This window comes from Dufourea novaeangliae, unplaced genomic scaffold (genome assembly GCF_001272555.1).
Source record: "Dufourea novaeangliae isolate 0120121106 unplaced genomic scaffold, ASM127255v1 scaffold57, whole genome shotgun sequence".
Lineage (NCBI taxonomy): Eukaryota > Metazoa > Arthropoda > Insecta > Hymenoptera > Halictidae > Dufourea > Dufourea novaeangliae.
In genome coordinates this window covers 2,211,465-2,238,786 of record NW_015373937.1, presented here as the reverse complement: position 1 = coordinate 2,238,786, position 27,322 = coordinate 2,211,465, and the positions used below count along the sequence as shown (strand labels likewise).

The 27,322-nt window shown below is 33.7% G+C and overlaps 3 protein-coding genes across 3 annotated transcripts in view; 1 reads left to right on the top strand and 2 right to left on the bottom strand.

The window, feature by feature from the left end:
• Nucleotides 1–1,271, top strand: part of LOC107185379 (laccase-4-like) — a 29,637-nt gene extending 28,366 nt beyond the window's left edge. The window contains exons 9-10 of the mRNA XM_015573045.1: nucleotides 95–313; nucleotides 1,102–1,271. Coding sequence (XP_015428531.1) covers nucleotides 95–313; nucleotides 1,102–1,271 — 389 coding nt within the window. The remainder of the gene's footprint in view (nucleotides 1–94; nucleotides 314–1,101) is intronic.
• Nucleotides 1,272–2,509: 1,238 nt separating this feature from the next.
• On the bottom strand, nucleotides 2,510–12,200 carry LOC107185378 (laccase-4-like). The gene is made up of 11 exons (XM_015573044.1): nucleotides 12,095–12,200; nucleotides 10,212–10,344; nucleotides 8,902–9,004; nucleotides 8,533–8,690; nucleotides 7,786–8,047; nucleotides 6,684–6,888; nucleotides 6,011–6,192; nucleotides 4,413–4,620; nucleotides 3,787–3,990; nucleotides 2,966–3,199; nucleotides 2,510–2,800 (listed from the first exon to the last, which is right to left on the bottom strand). Exons 1-11 carry the CDS (start codon nucleotides 12,198–12,200, stop codon nucleotides 2,619–2,621), a joined length of 1,977 nt encoding a protein of 658 aa, XP_015428530.1. The 3' UTR covers nucleotides 2,510–2,618.
• Nucleotides 12,201–15,601: 3,401 nt separating this feature from the next.
• On the bottom strand, nucleotides 15,602–26,828 carry LOC107185377 (laccase-5-like). The gene is made up of 11 exons (XM_015573043.1): nucleotides 26,723–26,828; nucleotides 25,213–25,348; nucleotides 24,374–24,476; nucleotides 23,994–24,151; nucleotides 23,242–23,503; nucleotides 20,838–21,042; nucleotides 19,914–20,095; nucleotides 18,601–18,808; nucleotides 17,559–17,762; nucleotides 16,742–16,975; nucleotides 15,602–15,911 (listed from the first exon to the last, which is right to left on the bottom strand). Exons 1-11 carry the CDS (start codon nucleotides 26,826–26,828, stop codon nucleotides 15,730–15,732), a joined length of 1,980 nt encoding a protein of 659 aa, XP_015428529.1. The 3' UTR covers nucleotides 15,602–15,729.
• Between the last annotated feature and the right edge of the window lie 494 nt (nucleotides 26,829–27,322).

The following is a 27,322-nucleotide window of genomic DNA, read 5'->3' as shown; positions in this document are numbered from 1 at the left end:
AAATCTGTAAAAAATGAAGTGCAGCCGAAAGATGTTATAAAATCTAACCTAACTCATAATTATCTTCTAATAGTGAAAATTGTTTGTCATTCAGGTTTTGGTGGAAATGCTTCTCATGGGTTCCATGTACACGGCTATAGTGCAAGTATTGTAGGAAGGGGCAGTTTCGATCGTCCAGTCACCAAAGAAGAAATTATGTATATGAACTATGATCGAAAGTTGCATCGAAATTTGGTAGATCCGCCACAGAAAGACAGTTTCGTTGTACCAAATAAGGGTTACGTTATACTTCGTCTTTTTACCGACAATTTGGGTAAGCATTTAGAAATAATGGATTCAATCATAAATATCTCCCATCCTAGATCTTGAAAAATTATTAAATAATTATATAATAGTAAAAACGAATAATATACATACATTCTATAATAATTACTGAATTTAATAACACAAACGCAAATTTAAGTACTTTATTTTAGGGATCCCATTTTGTTCGATATAAAATATTGGAGTGGAACGAAATAAATGGCCGTTTCGAATGTGTTAAGGTTACTGTTATCTTTGTCACAATTGAAAAATGGTGTAAAAAAATTTAATTTATTTTTATAGGATGATGAAGATTAAAATTTACAAAATTAAAGTGAATTATTTTAAACAGCATTTTCGCCTTTTTATGCAGACTATAAAGAATTATAACGCTGTAAACATGAGTGGTAAGGTGTATATAGTTTTTTTTAGGCGACACCAGTGTATGTGTTGATATTGTCGTGCCCTACTCTTACCACTTGTATGCAGATAACCTGGTTTCAAGCGTTACTGAGCCCAATTTTGATATCATTAATAACTTGGAAGCGAAGCCTCCAACACAATTTCGTCATTCTTGATTTTCATTTTATTTTGACGTGTAAAATTATTATTTACAGTTTCTGACACCAGTAGCCGAACACCCTGTATAATTCATAGAAATTTTTTAGACGAATAGAATTTGTGATTTTCCTCGTGTAAAGCATATCGTTAAATTACATGAAATAACAAGAACTTTACGAGTTATTGTAATTATTCCTGTCTTTTAGTGAGTTTGATTAATTGGACAATTATTTTAAGGATACTGGTTATGGGAAGCACGAAGCACAGCGATTTCTCCTGGGACGTACGGACCTGGTATGCAATTTTTATTGAAAGTCGGTAGCCGCGAAAGTTTCGTACCTGTTCCTTTGAATTTCCCAACTTGTGGGAACAACAAACATCCGGACATGGTGTTCGAGAATAATTGAAATATATGTTACCATGTAATATAATAGATTAAATTTATATTTTTGTAAGTTAATTATATGATGATTGATTGTACTTAAAAATCTCGTTATTTTGAATCGTTTCCATTAACTCTAGTGTTCAGAACACAAATGAAACCATTACACTTTAGATATCATATTTATTTATATGTTACGTATGAAAAATAATTTGTGAAGTGTGTTAAATTATTGTTATTATTTTTTAACTTCAACTTAAAGCTCTAGTATATGTCTAATATACAGAGTGTCATGTAACTGGTGGTACGATTGAATAGTGAGTAAATCTACTCGTAAAAATTAGTCGAAAATATATGTAGAATACAATTTTTTCAATTGAGACTTCACTTTCGAGAAAATTGACTTTGAAAATTAACCTGAAACGCGTACATTCATCATGGTAGTAAGTAGAAACGGAATGCAATGAACAGACGTGCTAACCAAATCCTATTCAACTGCAGCAGATTTTCAAAGTCAATTTTTCTCGGAAACTAAGTCTTAAATGAAAAAATGTTATTCTATATTTTTGACTCATTTTTTCACATAAAAGCAGCTCCTACCCGGTTGTACCACGCCAGTTACATGGCACGCAATATATTCTGATTTAGAATTAAAAGTTATATAAAACTCATTATATTATGGTTCTAAGTTGATGTTAAAAAGTAATAGAAATATAAAAATTCAGAAAAGTGGTGATATTGTTATCCTCTATTGTATATTTGTTTCATAAGATGGAAATGCTGTTTTAATAGATTATACATATGATGGCATAGGTTGTCGGAGAATAACACATGAAATTATTAAGATCATAAAATTATATATTCTCGATTTTCTTGGAGTGAAATCTTGAATTTGAATAAATAAAGTATAACTCACTAAATAGTATACTTAATGCGGTAGTTTTATGTCTATAACTAATTTACAATAAATTACAAATTTCTCCCAAAGCTGAATGGCAAGGGATACTACAAGCAATAATAATAAATTACAAATTTATTATTCCTGCCCTAGGTAAAATCATAAGATGACAGACGTAACACTCTTTATTTAATAATAATTTAGTATGTAATATAATATTTACATATATATTTGTTTAGTACTCACATATAACTAAACCAATATATATATAAATATTATATTACATACTCAATTATTATTAAAGAAAGTGTCACGTCTGTCACCTTACGATTTTACCAAGGGCAGGAATAATGAATTTGTTTCGGTTTTGGGAGAAATTTGTAATTTATTGTAAATTAGTTATGTATACATGATAATTCAACGATGTAAGTACTAAACAAATAATTCCGTTAAGTTAAGAGGGCAGCAACGTTATTATAGAGACGGATATCTGAAACCATAAAAATCGTTTAAAGTATGTAACGGTGGTTTCCAATTGCTGCACTCCGGGAAACCTGGCGGTTTCGGCGGAAGATCGGATTGTTCACCTACACGGATAACCAACTCCATACCAGTGATATGATGCCACGTAAAGTGACAATGAATTAGCCACCATCCTAGAAAAATACATTATAAAGAAATTACATAATAAAGTCCTGAAGTACTTTGCACTTTCACGATTTTAAAAAATATACCTCAAACTTTTGCACATCTCTTTATATTTCTAGAGGACAGCTTTGAATCTTTGTCTACAATGATTGCGAATTAATCAAACATTTTACCTGGATTATTAGCCCTAAACCGTACAATCGCGTATCCGCCACTCGGAATTTTGACGGTGTCTTTTCCAGGTGGATTTATGTACTCTCCCCGTCGAAGACGTTCTTTGTGTTCCCTTATCACGTCGTTTACCTCCTTTTTCGTAACATTTCTATCGCGTGGAAACACACCAACGCTGAATACGCTGAATTCGCTACCGTGTAAGTGGAACGGATGATGCAGTTCACTCAATGGTTCTGAAATATAATTATTCATTAACTATTCGGGTGTTTCCGGAAATATTGCGTACGTCGAGACGTATTTTTATTAAAACACAAGTATCACGAAAAATGTTTTCAACCGACAGCACACATCATGAACAATGATCTCTCGTCAGAAGAAAACGAAACAGATGGGCATAGGGACAAAAAGGGCGAAATATTATCTCACAAGGGAAGGCAGGGAAGTGCCAATTTTGATGAAACTTCGTATGTCTATTAAGCAGTGAAAAATAAGGGATACGTATTTTTTTTTATCGGCTGATACGCGACTTTAAGGGGTGAAACCACCCCTCGAAATTGCGACCCGAAAGTACTATCTCGAAAACCAGAGGAGATACATGAAAATTTTTTTTCAAAAATAATTTTACATCTGAGTAACTTTCCCTCTTAAACCAAGAACGCTGCCACTGAACAACTTTCCAACCAAGTAGTTCTGCAAGGTTAAGGATCGATACGGGAAATATTGATCCTTGTTGAGAACAAATGAAACATTACTAATTAGCTTATTTTTTGTACCAGGCTACGGGTGTGTTCGTGAATTAATAGTAAAAAAAAGTAATTACTTTGATCAAGTATTACGAGTTCCTGTACGCTGCCAAGATCAGCGTGGATCACTTGTGTGCAAGAACAAGGTTCGTTGCAGGTGCTAAGTTCATTCGGCCTGCATATAGTTTGGTAACTTCGTCTGTCCGAGATCAATGGCGAGGCCGGCGACTCGAACGAGATGTTGTTGAACGTTGAGAGTATCTGAGATCTGTCATTTGCGACTGAGAAGGATAACATTTTCTCGATATATTTACAGTAACAATAATAATAATAATTCGCGAGTTTTCATAAAGTCATTACAAAATAAGTAAAAATAGTAATAACATAGAATAAAGAAAAGTCATAAAGTAATAACATTTAGATCAAAATATTTTTAAAAATATTCAGGGGAAATAATCCACAGCATTACAATAATCTTGCAGTTTTGAAGACTTGTGTAGATTTGCAAACGTATTCATAAACTGATGTCTTTTTTACATTACTAAAAGATTAGTTTCATCTCGAAACATTGTCTAACCAATCCCAAAAACTCCAATTATCTTTTATCAGTTCTGTAAAAAAGAACTTCAAAATGTGCCTATTTTTTTAGACTTTAAACAGAACAACCGCCTTAAGGAAAAGTCGTCGTAGCATGAATAGGTACCAAAGAACATTCGGTAGGTATCCGCTTGGAAGAGCAGGTCAGTGCCATATTCAGTGTAATTGAAGAACCAGAATGGCAGTATGTGTCGGGCATCCGGTTCGACCGCCAACAAATCCGATTTGTCCTCCACACTCTCCAACTGATTCACGCAAACAACGGATTCTGTGTTGTTTGTGTTACAGTTTGTCGCATCCAGCCCGTTGTATATCTAGTGAATACACAAATTCTCAATTAAATAACCACAAGTGAAACATACTATTTCTACTGGTATCTCGAAAAAAGGTAAACCATGCCAAAATCTTTATAATATTTTCCCATTATTTATTAAATTATAGTATTTTCCGTAAGATTCTATAAAACTTGTATTTTCTACAATAATTAAGCCATTTTTTGAAACTGGTATGAATCTAATTTTGAAAAAAATATCTTCATTTTAATTGTAACTGTTTATATTAAAAAAATACATTTCAGATAAGCCAACTTCAATTAAGATATACATTTTAAATTGATATTCATATTTTTCATAATTTGTTATTATTGAAAGTGTGATAAGTCCATTTGTAGGTAAACAAAACCCTTTTATTTTCTTTAACAGTATTTAAAATTATAATTACAGAATAAAGTATAACATTTTTATAGTTTCTCCAACCGTGTTGGAACGAAACTGTATTATGAGGAGTGTTATACGAGGGTTGCCTACAATTTCATTCGACAGTGATACAAAGGAATATAAAGTCGACTAGTAGCTTGCACAGAGAATTGATAGATTCGAAGTGTATCTCAAAAATAACATACGTTCACCAGGTTAGTTAAAGTTTCTTTTTCTCTTTTACGTTGCATCGATTACTACATATACAGAGTTGTAAGAAGAATGCGGGACACTTCCAGAGGGTGGATTCTACATGCGAAAGTAAGGGAAGGCACGGAAGTGTCCCCCTTCGGTTTTGATGAAACTTCGTATGTCTGTTAAGCAGTGAAAAATAAGGGATACGTATTTTTTTTTATCAGCTGAGACGCGACTTTAAGGGGTGAAACCATCCCTCGAAATTGCGACCCGAAAGTACTATCTCGAAAACCAGAGGAGATACATGAAAACTTCGAATGGACAAGGTTTGCGGTTTTTTATGGTGAATAATTATGATGCTAATAAATTGTCCAAAATATAATTTGTTTATAACAACAAAATTTCGGATCGAAATTTCGAGGGGTGGTTTCACCCCTTAAAGTCGCGTTTCAGTCAATAAAACAAAATACGTATCCTTTATTTTTGACTGCGTAACAGACATACGGAGCTTCATCAAAATCAGAAGGGGACACTTCCGTGCCTTTCCTTGTAAGACAGAAAAATCAAGAATGACGAAATTGCTTTTGAGGCTTCATTTCCTAATACCAGTTCGAAACGCATCAAACTGATGTCGATACATTTGTGAAGTATCAAACAGATATCGATAGTTTCGTAGAAGTATCAAACGAGGATCGATATTTTCGTGAAAGTGTCAAATAGATATCGATTATGTTTGATACTATTCGATATGATATCATAATTTGCGAATTGGAATCGATAATATTAGATTAAATGGTGAAGCGTAAACACTTACAACACCCGTCGGTAAATCATAATAGTCGGGCTGAGGCGTCGATGGTTTCGGTGGGCCACCTTCGTATTGCAAAATGGCGAACTGTTGGACTTTCGTGTCGGCACATTCCTCGAGGCCACGAACTCGTATCCAGTATGAGCCTATATCTTTATCCGCGTATATTATACCGTCAACACGTTCACCTTTACAAAAATATTTGTATTTATTAACCTTTTTGTAAATAATTTTAGTATGTTCTTCCAAAAGATTTCATTTGATTCGATAAATTGGATTGAACAATTTGAGACAGGTTCATAATCTGACTTTTTAAAATTATTTCTTTAAGGAGCTAGACCATTGTGATATGTGAAAAAAACACCGCATGCTTGGGTATTTATTTCCAAAATATGTGCCTTTCCCGATCAAAATTTTTTAACAAAGACAGGGACAGATATGAATAGTACAAGCTTTTGTTTTTAATTTTGCTTCATAAACGAATATGGTGGTCGACATTATACCATGGCGACGTGGGAGAGCGAATGTGTGCGCGCGAAAGTACGTTTGAAGGGGAAGTGACATAGCTGGCACTATTTTCAGTGGCATTCAAGTTAGAGTCTACTGTAATTATTAAATTATAATGTTCTACTGTTCAGTGTTCCTTATTGTTAGATCAACAGTTTGAAAAATTGTCTACCTGCAACCGTCACAACCATGTTCACCACTTTCGGCTTCACGTTTGCCCCATCTTGAGCGATCAGAGTAAAGTTGTGGTTTTCGAAGCTAACTTCGCACGGGCATACGGTACTAAACGAATTGATTAATCGAACTCTGTGTCTTTTTCCTGGAGTGACTGTAATTACCGTCAAATTGGCATTGGTGGTCTCCTTCGTCTTCGGATCCTAGAGACAGATATATTCCTATAGTAATCCTTGTATATAGCTGAAGTTACAGATAAGTACTTCATGAATATAAACTATGTGTAATTACAAATCAATGCAGTTTTAGTCGTATGATATTTAAAATCGAACTTTTCTATTAATCTTCACGAAATTTATCTATACAGAAGACATTTTTCAAATTGAAACTACAATTAACATAACAGCTAGAATCATTTCTGCGTGTGTTGTTAATTTGAAAAAATAAGGAAGTGACAGTTTAATATAAAAAAATATATTATTCCCTGAAAAATATCAATCTTCAAAATCCATAAGAATTCAACGAATTAAAATATCATAAAAATCGTACACTGCGTTGTAGATAATTTTTGTATGAAATAATGTGCCCTTCGAAGTTACTCGGATTAATAGTTTCGGAGATCTTCTCAACGCCAGCTGACAAAGTCCTGCCAGACATAACGGTAGACAATGTGTATAACTCTAGAATTTTGTAATTTTAAATAATAAGTAATATGAAAATGAAGTTAAAATGTTGCCTAAGTTTATTGTTCATATACAGTTTGAGTCACAAGAAATACAACACCTATATATTGCATTTTTGTTTGACGTTATCTTCAAGGTTATTTAAAAGCCGTTTGCGTTTTCGTAAAATTGTATCATGTATTTCTAGGATTGGTTCATGAATTTTTTCCTTTTACATTTTCCCCTACCTTAACACTAAAAGACCAATATGGTTTTATTGATATTTAAAGTTTGTAAACTTTCGTAAACATATTACATAGAGAGCATTAAGAATCTTAAACATCGCTCGTGGCCAATTGGATAGAAACAATAATGGCCGCCCGGCGACAGAATGTTAAAATGAAAGAGGAATTGATTTTATAGATTTCTGTGACTCACCGTCCAATTTCCCCGTCCGTTTATAACTATATTCTCTGCAGCTTGCCCAAGATTGAATCGATAATGACCCGGAAATCGTTCTAGGGATAACTCGTGTATCACATCGCTCATAAGTAGTGTGATTGTGTCATTATCGTACAAGCCAATGTGAGGATCCTCAGCATCTCTAATGATGAGAGGTCCGTATTGTCCATCCAGTATGTATGTCGATATATGAGAATGATAGAAATGAGTGCCAGGATTTTGCGCCTCGAATTCATACCTGAAAAAAACGTAAAATGTGCAGTAGGTACTAGTCTTCACTGTTAATTTGTATTTCATAATAGAGGCGAATAATAACTAGACAGCGAATTTTATGCATTTATACCCACATAGCACGTGACGCCTTGAGGACGCCCATTTTATGGCTATTTTAGGTCTAAGGCGCCTTTAAGCCGTCTTCAAGACGTCATTGGGCGTTATGTGCTACCTGGGTAGCATACTCGATTGAAATTAAATTCAGTTACAGTAAGAAGGTTAACACATAAATTGTACTGCGATTTTATTTAAATTTAGGACCTGATGGATCCCTTAGTGGAGTATAGAGATCTTTACTTGACCTTAATTTTTATAAACAAATCTAAGAAATAATATAAAAACTGATATTTGCATAAACATGCGCAGTCTCGTAGTAACGATAATAACTGCTAATTGTAACACGATTTTTACGCTACCGTATATAAGGTATAGTCATAAAATCATCGTCACCTAAAGCTCGAGGAAGATGGAATCGGACACTGAGTCACATAAGGAACACCGTCGTAATATTGGTAGCCGTTTTGGTAAAGTCCGTGCCAATGCATGGAGACTTCGGTACCATGCGCCGCGTTCTTTATGTCCACCACTATCATGTCGCCCTCGCATACCTGTGAAGTTATTGGGAAATTTTCACACGTGGTTACAATAATTCAGAAATTTGAAATTTTACAAGATAGTTAATTGTAATTTTTACGCTGACTCAAGTTACAAAATTTGAAGATTAGTATTTTTCAGAATATACCGTAAACAATATTATGTATTATTCGGAAATGAAAATAACGTAAGTGAAATAATTATTCATTTAACGGGATTACGTACTTCGATTGGTGGCCCTGGTATTTGTCGATTTGTTGTTAGTACTGTCTTTTCAAACCCATCTAACCATACGCATTGATGTTGTGTTTCCACTCTGTCGCAGGCACTGGACAACAATAATCGTAATAATGTAAAACAATTGGAGGTTTAATGTATAGGTAATGATACGTGATTTGATGTACTCAAAGGGAATATTCCAGTCTAGACCGTTGGAATAATCGATTTTGTTCGCTGTATTGTCTGAAAGTATAGGTTTCCGAAAGTACGTCTATAGAAGGATTTGCTTGAATTCGTAAAATTAACAAAGTTATAGATGTTTCAAACAAAATAGCACACAACGCGTAACGTGCAACGTGCAAAGCTTTAAACGCATTTTTCTCGAAACCATATTTTTTAGAATGGCTGACACGATATCTCAATTTCTGACTTTGCATGGTGTGTAGACCAGCGTTACCAACAAATTCTTTTTGTCTTGATTTTTTTAACAAACTTCAAAGTGCCATCATTTTTTAAATTTCCGATATTTTTTTCACGTTGAAAACATAAATATATATGTGTGCGAAAACTGTTTCCAAAAAGTCTTACGGTCCTTTATAAAAAAGGAATCTAAAAAATGACATTCTCGACTAGAATACCACTCTAGAAAATGTACTATAAATAAAAAAGAAGGGTAAAGATATGTGACCATTACAAGTATTTGATGAATTTTTTAGTTGTTATTATATGTTCCACACAAAAAAGACGAAAAATATTTCAAAATCTGAACTATGGTTTAACTTGACTATTTAGACTAGACTTTTTCTCAGATATACAAGAAATAAAAATCCTAACAAATACAGCATATTTTCTCGTGTTCCTCTAGACTCACATAGGATATTTTATAAAAAAAGAAGCTTTCAAGCAGAGCATAAAGACACGAGTTAAAAATTTCAAAATTGTCTCTTTGCAATGTTTCTTTGAAGGAATTCTTCGATAGATTTTTAAATAAAATTCAAAATATTATGTATACAAAATGTTCTGCGGAAACAATACGATGATACTAATTTCACAATGCAGATTAAGACACATTCTCAAAGTACACTAACAAAAATACTGAAATGACACTTAAATATTTCCTGAATGTTATTAAATATACATTAAATCTTATAAAATATTTATTAAATATTACAAAGTAACACGCTTTGGTGGTTTCAATTACAATGTCATCGAGAACTATACAACATGAACAATATTGTTTGATTACTCTATATAATTTTAATTCAAATAACGTATAATTAAAGGATTGCGTCAAAATAGAGAATAATAATACATACGGCCCATTCACTGTATAGAACTCAATCACGAAATTGAAGTAACAAATTTTTGGTTGCTCCGACGTAACGCACTGCCGTTTACATTGTTCACCCGGAGTAAAATAATATGTTTCATCGTAGGGCGTTTCCCACCCTAAAAGTAAATCAAACACTGCATTAAAACTTCAGTCGTCGATGAGTTAAAAATATTTAAATACAAAGGTGAATTAAGATTCTTACAACGAATTTATTATTTTCATAAAGATTACACTAGTTTAGTCATTTCGTGATCCAGATTCCACTATGAAATTCTTATGGGAGGTGGTCGCCTAAACTCAAAAATCGACATGAGACGTAATTCTATGGATACGTTTTTGACATATCGCCCGATGAATATTTTGGTAATTTTTTAAAAAGACGACCCGACGTTTGTGGCCGTATCTCGCGTCATAGTTAACCGATTTGATCGCGATGACTCTTAAATTAAAGGTTAATGGAGTCTGGATCACATAGAATTTTTTGGATTTTGTAAACTAGTGTTATATACTACCTACTTGTTTAAGTGTAACATAACAACTGCATCCATATTCAATGGATTACATAGGGATCAGACAGTTAAGAGATGAAGTCATTTATTTCAAATGTTATTAATTCATATGTTACTGAAATTTTTTGCCGAAAATTGTTACACATATCAAATTACAGACCAAAGGGAAAAATGCGTAGTTTTCCAGTGAGAAATTAATGGGTCGATGTTTTTTATAGAGGTGAGCTTGTTTATAGATTGTGAGCTTCTACAGGTGATGTAAAATACACGGGCGAAATGTTATTTCTGAATTTCAAAGGTGATAGGAGTAGTAATTGCGCAAGAAGTGGCCAATTAAGAATTTGCATCGTTCGTCCAACTAATTGCACCAAACGTATTTTACGCGTGTTTCGCCTGTATATTCAACAATTAATAACTTGGAAACGTTCGTCCAACTAATTGCACCAAACGTATTTTACGCGTGTTTCGCCTGTATATTCAACAATTAATAGTGTAAAACAATAAAAAGCGTGGAACGCAATTTCGTCAGTCTTTATTTTCGACTTTGTTAGTCTATCATGTAGAATCCACTCTATGAGAGTGTCCCACATTCTTATTACTACCCTCTATAAAGCTAACAGTCACCAAAATTTTACTGAATTTATTGTAGTTCAATTTTTTGATTTCCCAACATTTCTTCAGAAACACATTTTATATTAATAAATGAGCGAATATTTACTAAACAAAAATTACAGAATATTCTTTTGTAAAAAATTACAGAATATTCTTTTGTAAAAAACCAATATGATTTTATTGGTATTTAAAGTTAATAAACTTTCATGAACATATTACATAGAGAGCATTATATAAGAATCTTAAACATCGCTCGTGGCCAATTGGATAGAAACAATAATGGCCGCCCGGCGACAGAATGTTAAAATAAAATTATGAATGTTAAATGAAAATTAAAACTCTATGAAGCTAACAGTCACCAAAATTTTACTGAATTTATTGTAGTTCAATTTTTATGATTTTTCAACATTTCTTCAGAAACACCCGACGACAGAATGTTAAAATAAAATTGTGAATGTTAAATGAAAATTAAAACTCTATGAAGCTAACAGTCACCAAAATTTTACTGAATTTATTGTAGTTCAATTTTTGGATTTTTCAACATTTCTTCAGAAACACATTTTATATTAATAAATGGGCGAATATTTACTAAACAAAAATTACAGAATATTCGTTTGTAAAAACTTGTTATAGATTTTAATTGACTATAGAATGTTTAGAAGAATATTCACCTTAATGTAACTATCTCATTGTTATTCAAAATTTTAGGTGGCATTAATAGCCTGTTATTGAACTTGGTACTTACAGCAATACGATACCTTCGAATGGACTAAAAGAATCGCGAACAGCGCGTACAGCTTCCGCAGGTTTAACAAACAGCTACAATCCATCGCAGAGTACACGAACACCATTTCTACGCATATAGCCGCGCGAACCAAACATCCCGTCCATTTATATGATGCACCTGAATCATGTCCATAATTTTTGTCGCAACGATGGCCTTAAACTTGTGAAAAATGTCGGCTGTTTAATTGCGGCTCGTTATCGGTTTGTACTTCCGGGTACCCACTATTTTTTAACAATACTGTAAGAGTTATCGTTCGGCCATGTTCCGTAGACATTACCCAAATTACACGACGTCGAGGATATCGGTAGATATACGACATCATAATAGTATAATCTACAGTGAGTGTAAAAAGTATTCGTACACCCTTTAAAACGGAACAACTCTTTTAAAATTGGTCCAAATGACTTGAGTTTAACATAAATCTTCGATATGTATTTATTAAATTTTCATTATAGCCTCAGATTAAAAAGTTGTAAAACACGACCTTTAATATTTTCTTCGCGATTCGAACCAATTGCAACTTTTTCAAATTTTTGTTCTCACATCATTTAGTAAATCAATGTCTCTAACTTCACAAAAAAATTCATGTCATTTAGACCAATTTTAAAAGAGTTGTTCCGTTTTAAAGGGTGTACGAATACTTTTTACACCCACTGTATATACTATATGATACAATATTTAAACCACGCCGGAAAGTGTAATGTTTTTCACAATGAAAAATGTAATAGTAGAGGAATTTATAAAAGATTTGTATAACTCCAAATTATTCAAATTAAAAATGGCGATAATTTGACGGATGTACAACAATATGATACGATCCTAAATGAATGTTTAGATTTTCATCATTCTGTTCAGTGGACATAAATTGACTGGCTGTTTAACCACGATTATTTTCCAGGCGTTAACCCACCAATGGGGGGGGGGGGGAGGGTGGCGTTGAACCCGTTAAGTGCATACCTCCTTTGTTACGCCAGCGCGCCGAGGCGACTTCCCATGTACGAGCCAATAGCAGAACGTTGGGAGCCCAAAAAAAGATTAGGTGAAACTGTAGAAAAACTACCCTAGTAGCATTTATGATTGGCAAACGGTGGCCAACAGTTCGCAGTTAGTTAGGATATAGTTAGTGTTTTTGCCTACAAATTCCCGAAATAGGGCCAACGACGAAAAAGTTATGACAATTTTCCAACGAATATCCAATGTTGGGACTACAATTATTATAGTTGGTTAATTAACAAGAAATTTACAACCAGAATACAACATTGGCCGACCCAAAATATGGCAACATTTAAATATTGTCTTAAAAACGTCAGAAACGCAAGGTATTTGATTAAAGTTATAGTTGTAATTATAGTTTGTAAGTTCTCTTTCAAAAACTTCCATTCTATGGCACACCAATGAGCTACTAAACGTGATAAAGTTTAATCAATTGCAGGGTTGCTATTATGTCCGGTAAATCTCGAATGCGTTCTAAACTAATTTTAACAATTACAAATTGGATCTAGCCGGGTATACATGGAAAAACGGCCCCAGCACCAATTTTAGTATTTATGTTTGCCACATAATGCTCTTTGCCTAAAGAAAACTGTGAATAATTTCAAATCTCTATCCCCTCTCGTAAGGGTGATATGGGGATAGCAACCCTAAACTTTACCATTTTTTTTTCTCAACAAGTAGTTAAGATATTTGAATGCTTCAAAATGCAGATAGTAGGTAATTGCTAGCTCTAAAACATATATTTTTTCGAAATTGTAAATCATTTATTAAGGGTAGAAATAAAGGCATTCATTTTTTCGGGTTGTTTTTGCAAACATCCCTTCAAGTGACACCTATCAAAAAAATCATAAATAATGCGTCATTATTTAATTTATTATCTGTATAAGTTGATCGAACATATTTAAAAAAGACAAACCAATATAATAGCTCTCACAGATTATACTAAAGGGGCCGCATGATCAATTGGAAGGTCGAAAAATAGTGCATGTTTGGGAATTTTTTTTAGGCAAACCTAGAAAACTGTATTGATAAATGTCATTACGTTGTAAAAATTACGTATTCATTAAGTTTCAGCAATTTTTTATCTAACAATAATACATAATATTCACGAAGCGCATTTTTCGTGAAACGCTTTGCGTGACTGCCGCTATTTGAAAATGAATCATTTGAAATAAAAAATTCGAAAAGTTTTACATAGATAGTATGTTAAAGGAGAAGAACTCGTTTAAAGTTTGACGCGTCGTTTTCACTTTAATGAAAAAATAATTCTTAACTTACATGTTATCGATTCTTGGTTTTCGAGTCTTTTCATTTAATCTTCTTCGTTATTATTTACCTATTATTTACAATAATTCACATTCCAAGCGTCTTTCAAAATGTATATTCAATGTCCTACCCGTCGATGGTACGCCACAGCGCGATCGTACTCATATGCAATCAGACGGCTATCGGATACCGATAAAAGAAAACATGGTATTCTCTTTAAAATAATTATGTTAACCTTCGTATTTAAGTAATGTCTGTGAATATAAATAAAGTATTGTAGTGGTAGGAATCATCGGGCAAGCGCGATGATTCGTGTGTGTGCTGGATGCGTGCGACAAAGAAACAAAAGACGGTGCGAGAGCCGCCGAAAAATGCGGCGCGTGGTCGACGAAGCAGAGAATGACTACGACGGTCTGAGAGAAGACACACGGTGACGACGATCCGTCAATATAATGCACGACGCACGATTATATTTTTCCCATTGTTACATTTTACATCTTTTAAATAAATCATACTTTTATTAGTTCAACCTTACAGTATCATTACTAGTTGCTAATCCCCGATAAAAATGTGCATCTTTCGTAAGAAACATTTTTATTAGATTTGAAATATTTCAGGCGATAAGATGCAGCGAAACACCCTGTATATGTTACATACGTATACTGTAATTGTAAGAAAATTTTTTTAAATCTTTTTCAATTCTCATCTTCAATGAGCCCACGTGTTAATTACTCGTAAAGCAGTTATTTAATTAACTATCTTCTTATGAACCTTACCTTTATAAATACATAAGAACCGAATATCTATAAGAAAATTGTTTCCGTGCTTCAGTTTCGCTTTATGTAAGATATATTATATTTATTCAATATTTATTATCTTTGGTTACTTACAGTTAGTGAAATTTGACTCGTCAATTGAAGTATTTTTCTCAATACCATTAAAATCACATTAAACCGAATGAAATTTCACGAACTTCACTGCATAAAGCAGTGATGGGCAATCGAGCCCGCTCGGGCATGTTGCCCGCACGGGCAAGTGGCGGGCAGCCGCGGGCTCCTGTGAAAGTGACGCGAGGCTTAAATATGAATGAATGAAGTATAACTCACTAAATAATATACTTAATGCGATACTTTTATTTCTATAACTAATTTACAAGAAATTACAAATTTCTCCCAAAGCCGAATGGCAAGGGATAGTGCAAGCAATAATAATAAATTACAAATTTATTATTTCCACTCTTGGTAAAATCGTAAGATGACAGACGTGACACACTTTATTTGTTTAATAACGTACTAAGCAAATAATTTCGTTGAGTTAAGACAACAGAAACGTTATCACAGAGACGGATATCTGAAACCGTAAAAATCGTTCAACGTATTTAATGGTGGTTTCCAATTGCTGCACTTCGGGAAACCTGGCGGTTTCGGCGGAAGATCGTATTGTTCACCTACACGGATAACCAACTCCATACCAGTGATATGGTGCCACGTAAAGTGACAATGAAGTAGCCACCATCCTAGAAAAATACATTTCCTATTTTTAGAGACTCTATTTACCATGTAACAATTGAAGAACATTATCTTTCTATGAATTCATATCATCCAAAAGTAGGGTTAGATTCCCTTCTTTTGCTATGAATTCATATTACTGTCCAAAAGTTTAAGGTCGCTAGGAATCGCAAGGAATTCTATTGAAAATATTCATGAATTTTCACAATACAAATTTTAGGTTGAATCACTATCTTCCTTATATACAGTAAAGTCGCTTTAACTGCGCGCGAAGATCTCTACATTAACTGCCCGCGCGTCATCCCTACCACTGGGAGGATCCTTTCTAAAACCAGTCAAACGAATAATGTAACACGACTGCGGGTTCTCTCGAGAACTGAACATTAGGAGCCCAAAAAATATTAAATGCCCGCGTATCGGTGAGAGAACATAATGCAACGATGAAACTTTTTTATTTTTGGTTCCTTAACGCTTTTATTCATATTTAATTGGTGAGATTTTCCGGATTAAATTAATACCGAACATGGTATAATTTGAAGCGACTTTACTGAACATATAATGTACTTCTACAGTGGCGAAAAGAAGTTAATTATACCGAAGACTTCCTCTGTCGAATAGTTCTTAAGTAGCTGGGTTGAACGAAACATGCTTTATAATAAAAGGCTAAAGCACAGATTTAAATATGTATTCTATAGATAATTCAAGTATCGTTCTGAAGTACATTGCACTTTCACGATTTTAAAAAATATACCTCAAACTTTTGTACATCTCTTTATATTTCTAGAGGACAGCTTTGAATCTTTGTCTACAATGATTACGAATTAATCAAATATTTTACCTGGATTATTAGCCCTAAACCGTACAATCGCGTATCCGCCTTCCGGAATTTTGACGGTGTCTTTTCCAGGTGGATTTCTGTACTGTCCCCGTCGAAGACGTTCTGTGTGTTCCCTGATCACGTCGTTTACCTCCTTGCTCGTAATATTTCTATTGCGTGGAAAAATACCAACGGTGAGTAGGCTGAATTCGCCACCGTGTAAGTGGAACGGATGATCCAGGCCAGCCAATGGTTCTGAAATATAATTTATAATTAAGGAAATGTACGAACTGTTCGGGTGTTTCCGGAAATATTTAGCACTTCGTGACATCCTTCTCTAGATAGTCGAATGTCCTACGTTCATTTTGAACATCCCTAGGATGTTCGTAAGACTTAAATTTCGGACATCTAGAAACGTCCGTCCCGAAAATCCTACGGATGTTCTCAAGACTAAAATTTCACATGTTCTAGAAATTCCCGTTTCTTAAGTCTTACAAATGTTCGTAGGATTTAAATTACGGATGGATTCGACTGGGGCAAATGACGCTTATTTCAATCCCCAGGAGGAGTCGAGCCCTATAAATTATAACCGTTATTTTTCTCTAAAATAATTTAACATCTGGGTAACATTCCTTCTTGACCCCTTGTCCTATCCGCTAACTCCCGATTGCTCGGGCCACAATAAACAAGAAGGTCGGTCACGTGTCGAGTCATTTAGCTGTTTAGCCGAATTTTCCCGAATTGTTTTTGGCCCAAATTTCTTACCACTTATTAGCTCATTTTTCTCTACCAGGCTACGCGTATTTTCGTGCATTAATAGTAAAAGAAAAGTAATTACGTGGATCATAAAGTACGAATTCCTGTATGCTGCCAAGATCAGCGTGGATCACTTGTGTGCAAGAACAAGGTTCGTTGCAGGTGCTAAGTTCATTCGGCCTGCATATAGTTTGGTAACTTCGTCTGTCCGAGATCAATGACGAGGCCGGCGACTCGAACGAAATGTTGTTGAACGTTGAGATCAGCTGAGATCTATCAGGTGCGACTGACAAAGATAAAATTTTCTCAATATATTTACAATAATAATAATATTAATAATAATAATTCGCAGGTTTTCATAAGACCATTATAAAATAAGTAAAAATAATAGTAACATGAAATTAAAAAAAGTATACAAAAGTAATGATATTTAAAAAAATGTTGTTACGAAGAAAGTGTGTACAAAGACATTCTTGTATTAAGAAAATTGCTCGCTTTAACGGGTTCAGAGAAAAATCGAAAAATATTTTTTTCCGTGATTCGGTAGGAGTATTGCATAGTATATAATTATATTATAATGAGGGGTATAAGTATTAGTCGATCAAAAAAGTCTCCATACAACCTTTAAAACAGAACAACTTTTTTAAAATAGGACCAAGTAACTTGAGCTCTTTTGTGAACTTAGAAGGATTAATCTATTAAATGATATGTCTTTTTTAAACAATTTTTTTCAAAATTTGTTTACACATCATTTAGTAAACCAATCCTTCGAACGTCACAAAAAAACTCAAGTCACATGGTCCAATTTTTAAAAAACTGTTGTATTCTAAAACGTTTATGGAGATTTTTTTACTGACTCTATATAATTTTCCACAAGGAATAATCTACAACACTACGAGACTCTTGCACTTATGAAGACTTGTGTAGATTTGCAAACGTATTCGTAAACTGATGTCTTTTTTACATTACTAAAAGGTTAGTTTCATCTCGATACATTGTCTAATCAATCCCAAAAACTCCAATTATCTTTTATCAGTTCTGTAAAAAAGAACTTTAAAAAGTGCCTATTTTTTTAGACTTTAAACAGAGCAACCCTCTGAAGGAGAAGTAGCATGAATAGGTACCAAAGAAAGTGGGGTAGGTATCCGCTTCGAAGAGCAGGTTAGTGCCATATTGGTTGTAATTGAAGAACCAAAATGGCAGTAAATGACGGGCATCCGGTTCGACCGCCAACAAATCCGATTTGTCCTCCAAACTCTCCAACTGATTCACGCAAACAACGGATCCTGTGTTGTTTGTGTTACAGTTTGTTGCATCCAGCCCGTTGTATATCTAGTGAATGTACAAATTTTCAATTAAATACCGCAAGTAAAACATACTATTTGTACTGATACATAACTCGAGAAAAAATAAACCATGCCAAAACCTTGAACCTATTATTGAACGTGGTATATAAATATCTCAATGTATGAATAACTGGACTTACACCATTAAAAAAAAAACGGCTCAATTTCCTTTTAAGTGTAACATCATCGAAGTATAGGTAATCCCCTTATCATATACATATGGACCGTTTATTTTGAAAGTGGTGCAAGTTCACTTTCTTTTGTTTCGAGAAAATTAAATGTTAGCAGATCTGACAATGAAAAAATATAGGTTTTTTTTAACAAAGCATTGGCATTTTTAAGATATTAAATACTAACTAGTTATAAACAAAAAGTTTACACTAAATTAAGCATAAATTACGTCATATCTCATTTTTTTTAAAAAAGGACTTACACCACTTTCAAAATAAACGGTCCCCAATATATTATATTGTTGTTTAGATTCCTCAAAATTGCCGCTTTTAAACAATTCCCTGACAGTGTTAGACGAAACCGCGTTGTAGGATATTACACTACAAAAACATTACTCGTTCTTATAATATAATAATATGTATTATTAGTATAATAGTGTTAAATAATGTAGTAGACGGGGCTACGACCGCATAGTTATAATAATATAACAATATATATTATTATATGATTATAATTATTATTTTTATGATTGTAATATCATTCTCAGGTATTCTCAGTTTATTCCGATCATTGCCGATATCGATCGAAAATAGTCGAAATACGATCGACTCCCGAATGGAGATTCTCGACTGTCTCATTATTCGGATATCTTATTTTTTGTTTACTCGGGAAATAGTAATAACCCTAGTTTTGATGCTTCGTTTTCTAGTATCAGTTCGAAAGGCATCAAACTGATGTCGATACATTTGTGAAGTATCAAACAGATATCGATAGTTACGTAGAAGTATCAAACGAGGATCGATATTTTTGTGGAAGTGTCAAATAGATATCGATTATGTTTGATACTATTCGATATGATATCATAATTTGCGAACTGGAATCGATAATATTAGATTAAATGGTGAAGCGTAAACACTTACAACACCCGTCGGTAAATCATAATAGTCGGGCTGAGGCGTCGATGGTTTCGGTGGGCCACCTTCGTATTGCAAAATGGCGAACTGTTGGACTTTTGTGTCGGCACATTCGCTGAGGGCACGAGCTCGTATCCAGTACGAGCCTATATCCTTATCCGCGTATATTATACCGTCAACACGTTCACCTTTAAAAAAATATTTGTATTTATTAACCTTTTTGTAAATAATTTTAGTATGTCCTTCCAAAAGATTTCATTTGATTCGATAAATTGAATTGAACAATTTGAGACAGGTTCTTAATCTGACTTTATTAAATCATTTCCTTAAGGAGCTAGACCACTGTGATGCAGAATTCAACAACGATATAAACAAGTATTTATTCTACCAGTTTATCTTTTGTAACTAGCTCTCACTAATTCAGATCAATATAATGCTTTGAATAGTATTTTTTAAAGACACTACGTTACAAAAATTCAGATTTCTGAGAAAATGACGGTACGTTTGTCAATCTTCCTTGATTAATAACTTTTTAATAAACAATTATCGGCGATTTGAACCTTTTGCAGGTTACTCGGGAGGGTGACCTTGATAACGTATGTCAATGTCAGGGTCATCAGGCGTGGTTGTGTTTCAGAAGTTCAACCGAAATGTTTTACAACCGCTAATTTTCAACTCATTTCTATTTTCACTATTTTCATAACAAACGATAGTAGGTTATGAAACTAATATCGTCCCTAATATGTAGAAATGAATGACGAATACAGTAGCCTAAACACTTTTCATTTTTTTCCTTTTTATTGCACGATATTTAATCAACTATAAATGGGATCTTATATTCAGTGCAGTTGCCCTAATAATTATTAAGTTATAATATTTCACTGTTCAAAGTTCGTTATTGTTAGATCAATAATTTGAAAAATTATCTACCTGCGAGGAACAAAATCGTGTCCACCACTCTCGGCTTCACGTCTGCCCCATCTTGAGCGATCACAGTAAAGTTGTGGCTTTCGAAGCTAACTTCGCACGGACATATGGTACTAAACGAATTGATTAATCGAACTCTGTATCTTTTTCCTTGAGTAACTGTAAATGACGTCAAATTGACATTGGTCGTCCGGTTCGTACTTGGATCCTGGAAACAGACATATTCCTATAGTAATCCTTGTAGAGTATGGTTAAAGTTACAAATATGTACTTCATGAATATAAAATATATGTAATTACAAATAAATACAATTTTGGTTGTGTGATATTTAAAATCGAACTTTTATATTAATCTTCGTGAAATTTATATACCCAGAAAACATTTTTAGAACAGAAACTTTGAACTCAGAAGATTGCAACTTTGCATTGTGTATCATACTTCAAGCATCTCCTCTAATGTAAGGAAGTTTATTTTACCACAACATTTGACCTTGCATGACCTTCAATGGTAGCTCGCTGAAGTCGTCTCAACGCCGGTTATCACATCGCGATAAAAAAAACATAGCATTCCGTTAAAAAAAATATGGATGACCTTGAAATCTCCTCTATGCCTTCACCCACGCAGAAAATGTTTTTGTCACAATATGCCCCCCTCTATACCGTGTAAGTTTTGTATTTAACATTTTTTTATATTATTACAAATAACGGCAATATTCAAAGTGGACATAGTTATTGCCCCACTCTGTATAATTCTGCCATTTTGTAATTTTAAATCATAACTATGATGTTACCTCATATGAAAATGAGGTTAAAATGTTGCGTAGCAACCCTTAAAACATCTGAATATTTTACTAACTAATTACTTGAGAAGAAAATTTTTTATATTTGCCCAATTTTGTTAGGTCTACAGGGTGGGTGTACCTCCTTAAATTCAATACATCTTTCCAACTGCTAAATAAAAAATGATTTAAAATACTAAAACACAAATATGAACATTGACCAAGTAGTATACCTAGGCTCTTTTTTTTCTTACAGCTAGAAGATAATACTGTACTTGTTAAGCATACATAATTATCTGCGTATTAACGCACCTAATAAATAAATGCATAAATTTGACGTTGCTAATATGAATAGTGCTCGAGTAAAGAAGTTGTTAAAAACATTTTCTTTACACCTCTGGATCAGAAAATTTTATAGTATAATCCTGATGACACACAGAGTACGCCGAATTTTATTGTTCATGTACAGGGTGAGTCTCGAGAAAGAGAACACTTATATATATCTCTGCTAGAATTCAACATAGAGGAAATTTCTATTATTCAAGGGGACAAATATGACGATATTGGTCTTTTGTTTATCGTTATCTTCAATGTTATTTAAAGGCCATTGGTGTTTTGTTAAAATGGTATCATGTATTTCTAAGTCGATAGTACAATAGCTGATGTCAAGACAAATTCGACGACATAAAATACAATGACTTTGAAATGACCTTGTATTCAGAAATTTGGGATCGATCAACGGAAATTTGATTTCTTAAGCTGTTACGTTTCATTCATAACAATAACTGTGTGCCGTTAACAGAAGATAATCTCTGAATGTACACAAACGTAATTATCAAAAAACCTACACTCTGTTTTACCATCAAATTATAGAATTATAATATTATCCATAATTTTTTGTTTACACCACTTTGATCAAAAGTTCTAGTAATTACAAAATTCGATCGTAAGATCACTTTCACGTGTTACAAAACGTTTAAATGCATGTACTACTGCTGAAGGGCACCATTTTGATTATTTAATTTAATGCAAATAAAATAATTGCATACTTCAGAAGTGTCATTACTTGATCCTAAATTTCTTGCATTCAAGATCGTTTCAATGTTATGAGATCCTATGTCCTTGAACTCGCTTTGACATCAGTTAATAAGCCATGAAGTTAGGAATTCATGGTGCCCTATAAAAAAAACACCAACGACCTAGAAATAACTTTGAAGATAACGTCAAACAACAATCAATTATTCTCTTTAATATTTTCCCCTATTTTCAAACCTAATTAGTTAATTAGACACGTTTCTTCCGGAAGAGGAGGTTGCAGTACCTCCTCCAAGGCCACAGCTCGGCTCATGCGCACTAGCTATCACAAAGCCCCGCAATTAGGTAAGGTAGGCGTTACCATTTTCAATCCTAACACAAATATTTAGTTGTACTCTTTCTCGTGATTCAATCTGAATAATCTCATTTTTATTTGAAGTCATTAAATAACTCATAAAAATAATATTGCATAGAGAGTATTACGTAAGAATCTTAAACATCGTTCGTGGCCAATGAGTAGAAACAAAAATGGCCGCCCGGCGACAGAATGTTAAAATGAAAAAGGAATTGATTTTACAGATTTCCGTGACTCACCGTCCACTTTCCCCGTCCGTTTATAGCTATATTCTCTGCAGCTTGCCCAAGATTGAATCGATAATGACCCGGAAATCGTTCTAGGGATAACTCGTGTATCACATCGCTCATAAGTAGTGTGATTGTGTCATTATCGTACAAGCCAATGTGAGGATCCTCAGCATCTCTAATGATGAGAGGTCCGTATTGTCCATCCAGTATGTATGTCGATATATGAGAATGGTAGAAATGAGTGCCAGGATTTTGCGCCTCGAATTCATACCTGAAAAAAAAACGTAAAATTTGCAGTAGGTACTAGTCTTCACTGTTAATTTGTATTTCATAATAGAGGCGAATAATAATAACTAGACAGCGAATTTTATGCATTTATACCCAAATAGCACGTGACGCCTTGAGGACGTCCATTTTATGGCTATTTTAGGTCTAAGACGCCTTTAAGCCGTCTTCAAGACGTCATTGGGCGTCATGTGCTACCTGGGTAGCATACTCGATTGAAATTAAATTCAGTTACAGTAAGAAGGTTAACACATAAATTGTACTGCGATTTTATTTAAATTTGGGACCTGATGGATCCCTTAGTGGAGTATAGAGATCTTTACTTGACCTTAATTTTTATAAACAGATCTAAGAAATAATATAAAAACTGATATTTGCATAAACATGCGCAGTCTCGTAGTAACGATAATAACTGCTAATTGTAACACGATTTTTACGCTACCGTATATAAGGTATAGTCATAAAATCATCGTCACCTAAAGCTCGAGGAAGATGGAATCGGACACTGTGTCACATAAGGAACACCGTCGTAATATTGGTAGCCATTTTGGTAAAGTCCATGCCAGTGCAGGGTGACTTCGGTACCTGAGGCAGCGTTCCTTACGTCCACCACTACTATGTCGCCCACGCACACCTGTGAAGTTATCGTGAAATTTTCACACATGGTTTCAATAATTCAGAAATTCGAAATTCCAGAAGATAGTATTTAGTATAGTAATTATAATTATTACGCTGACTCAAGTTACAAAATTTGAAGATTAGTATTTTTCAGAATATACCATAAACAATATTATTTATTATTCGGAAATGAAAATAACGTAAGTGAAATAATTATTCATTTAACAGGATTACGTACTTCGATTGGTGGCCCTGGTATTTGTCGATTTATTGTTAGTACTGTCTTTTCAACCCCATCTAACCATACGCATTGATCTTGTGTGTCCACTCTGTCGCAGGCACTGGACAACAATAATCATAATAATGTAAAACAATTGGAGGTTTAATGTATAGGTAATGATGCGTGATTTGATGTACTCAAAGGGAGTATTCCAGTCTAGACCGTTCAAAAAATCGATTTTTTTCGCTTTATTTTAATTTTTTAATCGTTATTATATTCTCCATAAAAATACAAAATATATTTCAAAATGTGAATTGTGGCTTAACTTGACCATTTAGACTATAATTTTTCTTAGAAATACAAGAGATAAAAAATCCTAAGGAATACAGCATTTTTTATCGTGTTCCTGTAAACACACGTAGAATATTTTATGAAAAAAAGGAACTTTAAAACAGAGCACAAACACACGAGTTAACAATTTCGAAATTGTCTTTTCGTAATTTTTCTCGGAAGGAATTCTTTGATAGATTTTTAAATAAAATTCACAGTATCATGCATACAAAATATTCTTCGGAAGCAATACGATGATAAAAATTTCACAATATAGATTGAGAGACATTTTCAGACTACACTAACAAAAATACTGAAATGACACGTACATATTTCCTGAATATTAATTATTAAATATTAAAGAATTATTTATTAAATATTACAAAGTAACACGCTTTGGTGATTTGAATTACAAAGTCATCGAGAACTATAAAACATGAACAATATTGTTTGCTTATTCTAAATAATTTTAATTCAAATACGTATAATTAAAAGATTGCGTCAAAATAGAAAATAATAATACATACGGCCCATTCACTGTGTAGAACTCAATCACGAAATTGAAGTAACAAATTTTCGGTTCCTCCGACTCAACGCACTGCCGTCTGCATTGTTCGCCCGGAGTAAAATAATTTGATTCATTGTAAACCGGATAACCATACCCTAAAGATAAATCAAACACTGTATTAAAACTTTAGGCGTCGATGATTTAACTGTTGCTTGTCGTTTTTATTCCGTTGAAATTTAACTAGGTCATCGATCGAGCCCGCGTATCAGCTAGGAATCGGTTGTTCGAGTAGTATAACCAGCTAAAAGGCGGACGTCTTAAAGGACTCGCATATAGGGGAAAGGTGTCTAAAACGATCCCTCGGTGTAAAATGATTCCTGTGGCTATTAGTGGTGCTATATCGTAATGTCGTTCTACAATAATTATCCCCGCACGTCACTAGTCGTTGCTCGAAGTGCCATGTGAATATCAGTGCTCTGTGTGTTATCGACAAGAAAAATTTTAAATTACTGCAATTTATCTACGATAAGGTCTTTTTCAATGTTGTAGCTTTAGTCATAAACGGTTTAATGTGACAGCTGCTTCTTGCGCGGATTTAACCACAATTCAATAATAAGTTAATTAATTTTTCGTTATCACATGTAATAAGTTGTTATATTCAACCACTGAATGTGAGTTGGGTATTTGGGGTCATATGATCCCTCTGTAGTGGGATAAAATGATCCCAGGAATCATTTTACCCATATGCTGTGTTATTGTTTTTTGTTTTAGTTACAACAATAACCCGTCAGTATGAAAGAAAAACAACGCGTCAAAGTTGTTTTTATTTAAATAAAATGTAATAACTGAAATGCTTTTTAATGTTCGTCGTATTTACTATCAGTAGGTATAAAATGATCCCCGAGGATCATTTTATACACATACATGTACAAAATGATGTTTAAGTATGTCTTCAAAGAAATGTGAATAAAAAATATAATTGATCAGGTAGCTAAATTTTATTTAAGCCAATAATAAGATAGATAGACTAACTTACAAAAACTACTTTACTTTTATTTAAATAATGAGCATTTGTATTTTTTATATAAATCACACCTCAAGGGGATCGTTTTAGACACCTTTCCCCTACTATAAGCAACTCCACGTCAAAACGCACAGGGAATTGCGGTCATAGTCACCGATTTTTTTTCAAATTTACAGTATTTGTAGATAACCACGAAAAAATGAACTATGTCAAATTTTAGCTTCCAATGTAAAATTTTAATTATCCAAACAAATAGCAGAAAAGTAAATATGGTAACGTAACGTATCCCTTGATAATAAAATTTAGATAGTGTCAAATATATGTGAGTGAACTACAAGTTGCCGAGATGGTCGAACGAAATATTTACATTATGGTAAACTTTATATTTATTATAGTTCAAGTTTTCAATTTTCCAACACAAAATTATTGACATTGATGTAACTATTTCAATGTTATTCAAAATTTCAGGTACCATTAATAGCCTGTTATTGAACTGGATACTTACAGCAATGCGACAGTTTCGAATGGACTACAAGAATCACGAGCAACGCGTAAAGTTTTCGCAGGTTTAATAACCAGCTACCGTTCACCACAGGGTACACGAATGTCATCTTTATGCCATATAGCTGCGCGATCCTGGACGCCTCGTCCATTTATATGATGCACCAGAATCATTTCCACAATTTTTGTCGCAACGATGGCCTCAAACTTATGGAAAATGCTGGCTGCTTATTCGCGTCTGGTTATCGGTTTGTATTTCCGGGTACCTACTATTTTTTAACAATACTGTCAGGGTTATAATTAAGAACCGTTCTGTTGGCATCACGACGCCCGAGGTCATCGATAGATATACGACCATATATTATTGTATATATGATACAACATTTAAACCATGCCAGAAACTGTATTGTTTTTCACCAGCGCCGGATTAAAGGGGATGGGGCTAGGGGGTCTATAGTCCCGGGCCTCACTTTGGGGGGAGGGCCCGATCTGAGCCTTCATAATTGAATGAAATTTTGTTTACTGTTTCCCTTTTGAAATAATTAAAAATTGTACTAAATATAGAAAGAAATCGGATCAAAGTTGTTATAATATAACAAAGAAT

Bases quoted from the DNA above. Each gene is read 5' to 3' on its own strand.
- LOC107185378 (XM_015573044.1), bottom strand. From the start codon at position 12,200: ATGGTGTTCGTGTACTCTGCGATGGATTGTAGCTGTTTGTTAAACCTG. The intron at 10,345-12,094 runs GTAAGTACCAAG...ATTTACTTTTAG, and splicing joins TTCGAAGGTATCGTATTGCT to GGTGGGAAACGCCCTACGAT. The intron at 3,991-4,412 runs GTACCTATTCAT...TATCCTTCTCAG, and splicing joins TACCTACCGAATGTTCTTTG to TCGCAAATGACAGATCTCAG.
- LOC107185377 (XM_015573043.1), bottom strand. From the start codon at position 26,828: ATGACATTCGTGTACCCTGTGGTGAACGGTAGCTGGTTATTAAACCTG. The intron at 24,152-24,373 runs GTACGTAATCCT...ATAACTTCACAG, and splicing joins TACCAGGGCCACCAATCGAA to GTGTGCGTGGGCGACATAGT. The intron at 21,043-23,241 runs GTGAGTCACGGA...GTCTGTTTCCAG, and splicing joins ACGGACGGGGAAAGTGGACG to GATCCAAGTACGAACCGGAC.